General features: G+C 43.9%; 1 protein-coding gene across 1 annotated transcript; it reads left to right on the top strand.

The window, feature by feature from the left end:
* The first annotated feature begins 619 nt into the window (after positions 1 to 619).
* On the top strand, positions 620 to 9,916 carry LOC105031654 (olfactory receptor 1-like). Its single transcript, XM_013135682.3, has 4 exons — positions 620 to 664; positions 975 to 1,950; positions 7,575 to 7,680; positions 9,810 to 9,916. Exons 2-4 carry the CDS (start codon positions 1,003 to 1,005, stop codon positions 9,914 to 9,916), a joined length of 1,161 nt encoding a protein of 386 aa, XP_012991136.2. The 5' UTR covers positions 620 to 664; positions 975 to 1,002.
* Positions 9,917 to 11,192: the final 1,276 nt, after the last annotated feature.

Below are 11,192 nucleotides of genomic sequence, written 5' to 3'. Positions count from 1 at the left end.
TTTTAGACAAACAGATGGATGTTATATAATCCACAAATCCACAACAGATTTTGATCATAGTCAAGTTTGCCCCTTTTCAGTTAAACAAGACAAATGTCCCTCTCTCTTGCCCTCACTTTGCTCGTGGTGGTCTCTGCAATGTTAGATAAACAGCTATGGATGGTTTGGGCTCTATATTACTTTGACATTGGACCAGCCTAATGTCGAGCTTCAGTTGATCAGTTTGGGTAAGACTGGGCTTGAATTTTTCATGAATAATGGAATCATGGAATTTTGCCTGCATAAGGTTACACCTAGCAACAAATGGATTTACCACACACTATAGAGGAAATACAATCAAGTTCAAAGACTCTTCTCCAAGTATATTGATTAGCTTCAGTGACACAGTGGTGTTGAACTGTAGTCAATTAACGCATGCTGATTCTCTCTGTAAGGGAAGAAAAGAGGAATAAGAAATGAAGATTGCATCATCTGTTATTCTGTTTGGACTGTATGCAAATGTTAACTTGCTCTTTTTTTCCCTTGTTAGTTTACCTTCGAATAGACGGTCATTAACAAGGATTTGATCACTACTACATAAATTGAGAGCATACAGTACAGATCATCCATGAAGAACTTCTTAAGAAGTTTGTTTGTACTTACATTTGAGTTATTTGTAATGTAGGTAAGGACATCTTCATTCTAACAACATTGATTTGGTTTGTTTTGTCACACATGAATGGTTAGTGATAATGGTACTACGTTAATAATTTCATTTGTTAAGACATTGTTTAATGTCTGCCTTTAAACTGTTTACATATATTATAGCTTTGTTTAGTAACTACATTGAGTATACACATATGGCCCACACTACAAAATAAAAAGCAATGTTATGTTCTCTTAGTGGAAAACACATTAATAAAAAAACACTAAGCGTACTGTATGATGTAATGGTGGATAATTTACAGTAACACTAAATGTTAATACTTTTCCAGATTGGTTCCAAAAAAGTCAACATTTACCATGTCTGCGGGAAACCAGAGTTTTGTGAAGGACTTTGTCATTGTTGGTTTCCCTGGACTTCAGCCAGAGGTCTACGGCCTTGTCTCAGCTGTGTTATTCATTGTTTATTTTTGCACTTTGATTGGAAATATTGTTGTTCTTATCTTGTTTGCAACTCATAACATTCTTCATAAACCTATGTACTTTATATATTTGAATCTGGTTGTGTCTGACCTAATCTTCAGTACCATCACTTTACCTAAGATTATTGCCAAGTATTGGTTTCAGGCAGGTGTAATGACCTTTTTTGGTTGTTTTTTCCAAATGTACTTAGTACACTATTGTGGAAGCTTAAATAGCTTCATCCTGTTAATAATGGCTTTAGACAGATATGTGGCAATCTGTTACCCACTCAGATACACAATGATTATCAAGAAATCCACTGTTCATATACTAAATGTCACTGCATGGGTGCTTGCTCACCCTTCCTGTCTTTCTATGGTTATTAGGGCCTATCCACTTCCTTTCTGTGCCTCAAACAAAATTCTTCATTGTTACTGTGATCATATTGCTGTGACAACACTTGCTTGCACTGACTGGGGCGTTTATTTTCTTCCTACTTTTATTGCCGCAATGGTGGTTTTACTTGGACCTCTTGCATTTATAATATTCTCTTACTGTTCAATTATCATTGCAGTGCTTAAGATTGCGAGCACCCAAGGCCGAATCAAAACCCTTTCTACCTGCAGTGGGCAGCTGATCATCATTGCCCTCTATTATATACCAAGATGTCTTTTTTATCTGTTCAGTAGTATAGGCATTACATTCAACACTGATTTACGTATTGTTATTATTATGTTATATAGCCTATTTCCTCCAATGATCAATCCTCTAATATACTGTCTAAGAAATGAGGAAATAAAACAGATATTGGTTAAGAAATATAGGCAAATACAAGTAAACATTCAATAAGAGAAGATGGCAACAAAATAATTGTTTGTCCACTCAAATTGTTTGTAAATGTGTTTTTTATGTTTTTTATCACTGTTCCCTCATTACATAAATCAGAGAGAAAAAGGCACTACTGCCATATTCTTTTTTTCTGGATCCAATTAATATGACCCAAAGCAGGCACCTAACTTCAGTTAGGCTTGATAATTACACTATTAATTAAACCAGGTGTTCCAGTTTATGGTTAATGCATCCAAAATGTGATGTCTGGTGAGGCCTGAGGGGAGATTTAGGAAATTGTTACATACTGTATGTTATTTTTTCTGTTTTGTCATGGTTTTTATATAAACATCATTCAAGTAGTTCCTTCCATTTTTTATTCTGTAATTTTTTTTAAAACGTTTTAATTCCATGTTCATGTGTGCATAATATTGATGTTGATGACTGGGATGAGGTGCACAGTAATGTTTTTCCCCTTCACTTGTAACCCTGATTCCAATTAAATACTTACTTAATCAGGTGTGTGTTCAGGCAAGAACAACATGGACCCATTTGAGGCACCGGTACCAAGACTGGTTTGTGATACTGTTGTCAGGGCTAAAAACACATGGTGACAAGACCTGATAACATGCTCAATAACACTGTTCATTGAATGACGCCCCTACATTAGCATTTGAATGTTGCTAGCATATTTTCAAAGGTGTGACCTATTATTTCATAAATCCAGAGGTGTCATACATCTATTCCCATATTAGTAAAATGCTTTTTACAACAATGCTATCATATTAAGATACAAAGTCCTCTTCCTATCCGGCGCTCCACCTTGCCGGTGTACTTACCACCAGCTGGAGAGTGATGGTAGCAGCGCACCCAGAAGACGTACCTGTTTTCACTCACTCATCAGTCGTGTATATATTGTGTCAATTTGCCATTGCACCTCACAGATTATTGTTTCTGCCACACTGAATGTGAGGTGCTTTTCTTGTAATGCTAAAAGACAAAGGATACATTTCAGGTTTTGAACTGTCATCTCTTGAGTTGGGCTGAACTCGGCTGACAATACTCTGCCCTCATTTAGGGTGGTTGCGGTTGGTAGGTGTCCCTTTAGTTGATGCTTGGCAATGTGGGTGGGTTGATTTCCTGCCTGTTGGGCCCTGTCCGGGCCTTCCCTAGATAGGGCCACAGTGTCACTGGACCCCCATGTCTCAGCCCCAAGGTCTTATGCTGCAATATTATCATGCAGGGGGAGAAGGGGTCAGTTCTCCTTCTCCATTATAAATCCTTGTAGATCTAAGGAATGCATTTTCTAAATTGTCCCTGTCTTCTGCCCTGTTTTAAACTTGAGGTCTTGGCCTACACCTCCGGAGTACCAGGCTTGAAGGGCTCGTTGCTGTCCCTGTCCAGGGTCCTCCTGGTTGTGGTTAGGGTTAGGGTTTGTAAAAGCACTTTGTGACAACTGCTGATGTAAAAAGGGCTTTATAAATACATTTGATTGAGTTTTTTTTTCTTCTCTTAGGACAGCGAGATGGAGCAGGTATGCGTAAGCAGTTCCATGTCGCTGGACGACTTCATTGCTTCAATCACCAAGCGATTGCTATTGATGGGACCAAAATCGCCTGCCGCACCGTTCCCATATCCTGCCCTCTTGGGTAGAGCCAGAGCAAGGGCCAATGGAGCTGTGAATCACCAGACTCCCCGCGAAGTAGAGAGAACGCCAAAGTCTTTTCCTAGACGCAGAGCAGAAAAGGGTTGAGTACGCAGACTAAGCAATTGGGCACAGTAGGTGCTCTGCATTTAAGCAACATTGCCAGCCCTTTCTGTTACCCAATTGTGCTGTCCGGTGGTTCTTTCTCTCACCCCACAACAGCCCTGATTGACTCCGGAGACGCTGGAAGATTCATAGACCGGTCCCTGGTTACTGTGCTACAGTTGCCGTTGTGCCGTTTGAGGACCTCGATGCCCATACAAGCACTGGACGGTCATACTGTGGGGTCCGGCTAGAAAACTCGGGTGATTCACCCTATCACTCTCACCATCAACGGCTGCCATCGAGAGAGACTGTCCACCATACACCCTGTCATCCAGGGCCTTCCGTGGCTCCAACAGCACAACCCCACCATTGCATGGAGCAAGCGGAAAGTTCTGGGATGGTCAACGAGGTGCCTGAAAGCCTGCCTGGCCAGCCCGTGTGGAGCCACATCGGTGGAGAGCCCAGAGGGCGCCCTCCCAGCAAACATCCCACCTGAGTAGGACTGAACTCCATCACAGGGAAATACCGGTACTCGAGTACCTGGTACTTGGGTACCACATTGCTCCAGAGGGCGTGTGGATGGAAGTGCTGAAGGTGGAGGCAGGGAGGTCATGGCCGGTCCAGAAGACTATCAAAGAACTACAGAGCTTCATCAGGTTTGCCAGCTTCTACCAATGGTTCATCCGAGACTTCAGCACAATCACCGTGGCGGAGATGGTGTTCCTCGACCTGAATGGTAGGTTCATAACGGCACCACTTCTAAAACATCCAGACCCCAGATCCAGAAGCCCTTCAAGGTCGAGGTGGATGCATCCGAGGTCGGGGTGAGGGTAGTCCTCTCCCAGCATGGGAACCCCCCCCCCCCTCCGGCTACACCTGCATGACCGGGGGCTGACCTACCCAGAGACATGCCCATCCTACCCTCTTCATGCATCATGGGTCCCGTCTCCTGGGACATTGACACAGACATTCAGAAGGCAGGGAGATGGGACCCAGCACCAGCAACATGCTCCCCGGACAAGACCCTCTATCCCCTGGAGAGCGTGGGGGCGGCTGGTGACCTGGGTGCACACCACCGCTGCTACAGGCCATACGGCCATCAGTCCGACCCTGGAAGTGCTCAGAGCGAAGCATTGGTGGCCTGGAATGGGGAGGACGGTGCAGCACTACGTCATGTTGTGCACCGTGTGCGCACAGTCTAAGGCGCTGCAGGGGCTGGGCGTCCTTCGGAAGGTAAACGATGTGTTGTACACCCTGCAGCACACCCTTCCCTATACCAACATCCACCATCCATGCCTCTCTCCTCAGGTTGGTGGTTCCTGGTCCACTGTGGGGATCCAGCACCGCAGGGGCTGGGGGTCCGGCGTATCAAGTGGAGTCGATCCTTGACTCATGGCTACGGTGGAGCCGTGTCTAGTACCTGGTGGACTGGGTCTGGTACGGCCCTGAGGAATGCAGCTGGGTTCGAGCAGCGGACATCTGTGACCCCTCCCTGACATCTTACTTCCACGCTTGCCGTCCAGATCGGCCTGCTCCTCGACCTTGGGGTCGCCCGGGGCGCAGGCAGGTGGAGGCGTCCGGAGCCGCGCCTAGGAGTGGGGGGTACTGTGACATCTGCTCTGTGTGGCACGGCAGCTACTCTTTCTATCCGGCACTCCACCTTGTCGGTGTACTAACCACCGGCTGGAGAGTGATGGCAGCACTCATTAGTTGTGTATATATTGTGTTCATTTACCATTGTGCCTCACATTAATGTTTCTGCCACACTGAACGTGAGGTGCGCTACTTGTATCGCTAAAAGACAAGAGGATATATGTATAAAGTTTTGAACCGTCATCTCTTGAGTTTTGTTTTTCTTTCCACTGCCACATTTTTACGCACGCTTGGCACTCGCACAGTCACAACAAAACGTGTGTAAAATATATATATATTTTTTTTCAGCGGAAAGCGGGTAGATCTTAGAATTACCTTTGTATAATATGGCTTTTAAAAAGCTGTTTTACCTGATTTCTCTTTATGCCAAGGGACTTTACCTGTTGGCGATAAGAAGTGGTAAGCTCTGGGCAGGTAATAGTTATTACCTGTTCTGGTGACTTTGGGTAGGTCACCATTTGCCATCTGTAGCTTTACCTCCGCAGGTAGTTTCAGAGAACACATGTGGCCTTCACACAGGCCCTGCAGTCATCTCTTTAGGGACATGCATGTAGTCACAGACCAGAAGGTCCCACAAAGCTTAGGGCAGAGATGGGACACTGCTTGCCACTGTGGACTATCCATCTTGTGTCTTTGTATCCAATTACACTGTATACGTCCCTGACACCAGAGGGGTGTACTACGAAGCGAGATAACTGGCTTACCGAGGTAACTTCTGGAGTAATTTGGTGACGTTGCGTGTACCTTCCCAATTAACCCACACTACAAAAGGTGAATACGTTTTACCCGAGGTATGCTGTCAAGGCAACTTACGGTGCATTTCTAAACTGCTCCGAGCAGGTTATCTTCATGGTGAACTTGATGTTACCCAACATTAGCACTGCCCTTCCTACCACAAAAAGGCAGGCACGTTTGGAAGACCCAATTGACATTGTCGCACGGACTGTGAGAGGCTCACTCCGCAGGGGGAGGGTGTTAAGAGGCTGTGTAACTCTAGCTTACCCCGATGATGTTCTCTAATAAAATATATTAATCCTCATCTGCCGGAATTCTGTATATTTGCCAGATTCTAGGGCCAGACGTCTCCAATGCCACTCGCTGAAGTAATGCGCTCATGTTGAACAGTGTGTTGTGCTTTCAAAGTACATGGTTTTGAATGTACATGAGGAACATTTCAATGTACACGCTAGTGGCCTACACATCTACATTGCCATAATGTGCGATCTGAATTATAAATGAATGAATCAGAGGCTATTTCTTTTTTTTTGTGGTCAATTTGAGATCCGTGGCTATAGCCGGACGCCCAGGCTTAACGACGCCAATGGTTATGCTGAACATTTGAGGAAGAATACTGTAGGCTATGCCGTGCAGTTCACTAGATGGTAGCTCTCACTTAACTGCTTGATGCATTTGTTGTGTTCCCTGGCCATTTAAGCGTTTTTAAGATCAAATATGCTTTTTATGCAATCGCAAAAAATTTGCATAGATTACTTTTGATATGCATAGGCTGGGCTAAATACAGAAAAAAAAAATCCCCACAGGATCCCCAAGGGTGATTGGTGCGATTGACTGTATGCATATCCTCCTTACAGCACCCCTGGGAGAACATGATAGGCCTATGTGAATAGGAAGTCATTTCACAGCATTAATGTTTAGGTATTTGATCATTAAATTCATACAGGTAGTCCTACAACTTAGGTGTTTTATGGAGCAGATCTTAAATAACAGTGAGTAATGTGTCAAGTTCAGAGATGTAGCCCATGTGTAGGCCATAACATAATTATCTTAATAGTGTATTTAGATACACTATTTTACTTGTCCTTACATTTCAATTATACTGCAAATAAGTCTGTAAGCCAAAATAGAGAACATACGACAAAAACACTACTCTCATGAATTTACTCTGTTGGCAATAGGCTGCCAACAAGTATTTTTATATAAAAATGTGTTTAAAAAAAATTATATATCCTTTTTATATAAACGTGCATTCCTCTGGGAAAGAAGATGGAGCAAGAGCCATTGTGCAAAAACTCAGCTTGCGTTGCCGAACGTGCCCCTTTTATGCGAACGTGCACAAACGCCAGTAAGTTAACACAAGTCAACTAACAAACATCTAAATCATCTTTGTAGTACCGTTTAACACCACTTTAGGCAGAGTTTGTCAACCCTGACTTTTCTTGAAACCCCAAGTTAAATCTGTGTTGGTTGAACTCCCTTCGTAGTATACCCCTCAGGTATCTCAAATATAACTCAAGTTAACCTTTCCAGCACAAGTTTCAAATGTCCAGTTGTGTCTTCTTCACCTTGGACATTTGGGGCTCGTATGCTGGAGCTGGTGCCGGAATGTGCTGCTTTTGATTCTTGCATATGTGTATGCTGGAGCTTAGTCACATGACTCAGTAATGTCTTATTTTGAGAGTGAGTGGTGGCTCTCTGTTTTCTTGACAACAGATCATACAGGTCACCCAATATTAGGCTATTTAATATGGTATTAATCTATTTAATTATTATTTTGGCATATTTCCCACTGGACATTTTGGCGGTTGATATTTTCATCCGGCAGAATTAACTTGATACCGAAAGCTTTTGCCGGTTAACGTAAACCCTGGTGCACAGTTTTGCTTAGCTGTAGGCCTAGTAATGAGGCCTTGGTGTGCATAATGATGGGAAGTCCTGGGCGATGTGATCAGGAACAGGTGTGCTTAATAGTGGAGTCCATGAATGCGGCACAGTGATAGCGGCTTGATCACCCGTAAATCAGAGGCGTCACTAGGATCACAATACATTCGTGGCTTAGCCCACCCACCCACAGGGTTTTGAATGTACATGTACATGTGGAAAATTTCGAAGTACACGCTAGCGGCCTACACGTCTATATTGTCATAATGCACTATCGGAATTATAGATGAATAGATCAAGGGCTATATTCTTTTGGTCAATTTGAGATCCGGGGCTATTCATATAAGATCCAGGGCTATAGCCTCGGACACCCAGGCCTAACGATGCCATTGCAGTAAATCATCCTTTCCTTTATTTATCAAGCAACTGTACTTTTAGGCATTTGTAAGGCTATTAATGCCGATATCCTTTGATCGTAACAAACTGGTTGACAGTGTCTCTTATTTTACCTTGTACATAATCAAAATGAGACGGAAATGGAAACTAAATTCTAATGGATTAATTTTTTTTATTTAAGTGTTGTGTAATTTTCATTTAGCCTAGTACATTTGTAGGGCCTAATAAACGAATGAAAATATTATTGCCTGTGTTTTTAAGAAATAATCCTTATATGTGGGCTATTCTTTTTTTGAGTGGGACATTTTGTTTGGCAAAGTGGGACAGTATATTATGATTTAAATGAACTAGATGAGAATGTATTAATAAATTCAGGTATACAGTAAATATAAAATCCGTTATTCAGATTGTAAACATGATTTTGAAATCAAAATATTGTCTATTAAAATAATTGTGATGTGGCTCAAATTATTTCGATCAAGAAGTGTAATAATTGCGGCAGCCAGGTGGCCAAAGAGTACCCAGGCAAACACAAATCACTATTAATGTGTGATACCCCCAGGTAAAGGATACCGCTCCCTGTGAATGAACTCAACAATGAGAATGAAGTGTAAAGTTGATGACATAGCTGATCACATGTAGAGCTACAAAATCTGTCTTTACCTCTAAACACAGATATTGCAATCTTATTAATTACATTCCTTTTTTTAGGAGATAAACAAAATATGAAACATATGTCTGAATAATACATTTTATTATTAAAAATAAAAAAAATTATAGAACCATGAAGATGATTGAATTCCTATGTAATTCATCAAAGGTATCACAGTAATTCATTTTTAGTGAAACAAAATGAAAACGATATCCTTGACCAGAGGCGTTGCTAGGATCACAATACATTCCGGGCTTAGCACCCGCCCAACCCCCAGGGAAGACTTCTTTGCCACACATTTTTCATGGATTTGTTGTGATGCTGTGTGTTGTTCTCCCCATCGTGCCGCCCTTGCTCATCCCGGGATGAGTGTAGCAAAAGAAAAAAGGATCAAAACGGAGTGAAAAAAGCACCTATGATAAACATTACAGACTTCTACATGCTTGTTCTCCCCACTGTACATCGGTCGCCAAGGGGGATCAGGTCTCCTGCTCTCCACCGGTCGGCGACACGTCTTTGGCTGTGGGCGCATGCCCGCCTCCGCTCCCTGACTGCGACTCACATTCCGGCCTGTCTGAATGTGGGCACGGACATGTCTCGGGGAGACCTTCATCACGAGTGGCGTCTCCACACAGACATCGTCTCCCTCATCTGGCAGAGGTGTGGGGAAGCCCGGGTGGACCTAGACAGATCACACACTGTCGCCTGTTGTTCTCTCTGTCCCAGACGGATCGCACCCCTCTGGGAGTGGACGCGTTCGCGCACCACACCTGGCCTCGGGGTGTCCTTTACACATTTCCCCTGCAGCGCTGCATAGCGCGTCTGCTGGCTCGGATCAGGGCTTCGGGTCATCCTGGTGGCACCCGATCACCGAGGTGCTGGGCGCTCTCTGTGAACCCCCATTCGAGCCCTAGCTACAGTGTTCTCTTAAGTTGCTCTCCCTGCTAAGCGAGTGAGTGATCTCTGCGCGCTCTCAATGTCTACGGGCTGCCTGGCTATCAGAGAGGTCTTAGGGTCCTGAGACCTAATCCATCCTTTGTACCCAAGGTTATCACCAGCTCTATTCGTGCATTTCTATTTCTGTCTCTGTCATCCCTTGTTCATTCAGTTCTCGGTTCTGCTGCCTGAGATTTCTGAATTTTGCTGGGGAATCTCGTGCTTTGCCTTGATTCTATATTTTCCCTAACAGTACAGAATCCTGTAGCTTGCTTGGTTCATGGGTATTGTCACTGCCTGCCAATACACTTGGTGCGGGTTTGCCTCCTTCTTGGGGCTTTCCTCATATTTCAATCAATCAATCAAATTTATTTATAAAGCCCTTTTTACAACAGCAGTTGTCACAAAGTGCTTTACAGAGACACCCTGCCTTAAACCCCAAGTAGCAAACAACAGTAGTGTTGGATTTCAGTGGCTAGGAAAAACTCCCTGAGAAGGCCAAATTTTAGGAAGAAACCTAGAGAGGACCCAGGCTCAGAGGGGTGTCCAGTCCTCTTCTGGCTGTGCGGGGTGAGATATTAAGAGTCCAATTGGAATAATAAATACATTTCTCTGGGCTAAATCCAGAGTCTATTTGATTCTAGACTAGGTCAAAAGTATGACCAGGTGGACAAGGACAGGGACAGCAATGGGCCCCCCAAACCAGGTACTCCGCAGGTGTGGAGCAGGACCTCATCTCCTCCTAAAATGTAAAACTGAGAAAAGTTAAAAGTGCATTCCTCATATCCCCCTGCACAATAATATAGCAGCGCAACACTTTGGACCTGAGACAGGGGGGTCCGGCAGTATCAAGCCTACTGGTCACCTTCACGCCCCCGGGCCAGGCTACACCTGATTATAAACTGTGCTGTAGAGATGAGTTTTTAATAGACACTTGAAAGTTTGCACTGAGTTTGCATTTCTAACCTTAATTGGCAGATCATTCCACAGTAGTGGAGCTCTATGAGAAAAGGCCCTGCCGCCAGCTGTTTGTTTAGAAAATGTCATGGTGCGGTGAGCAGCAGCGCCACCGTGCCATATTTTCACAAGTTCCCATATTCTCACAAACACATCCCGGACTGTCACATGTTTCCCATCTTCCACACCAGGTCCCAATCTAGCTCGTTTGTATGTGTATATATGTTTCCCCTCTGCTCCCCACATTGTGGATCATTGTTGCTGTCTGTATGCTGGTGAGTGTTGTTTGTGCTACTG

This window comes from Esox lucius, chromosome 1 (assembly GCF_011004845.1).
Source record: "Esox lucius isolate fEsoLuc1 chromosome 1, fEsoLuc1.pri, whole genome shotgun sequence".
Taxonomy (NCBI): domain Eukaryota; kingdom Metazoa; phylum Chordata; class Actinopteri; order Esociformes; family Esocidae; genus Esox; species Esox lucius.
Note: the sequence above shows the minus strand (reverse complement) of the source record. Positions and strands in the feature narration are given on the sequence as shown.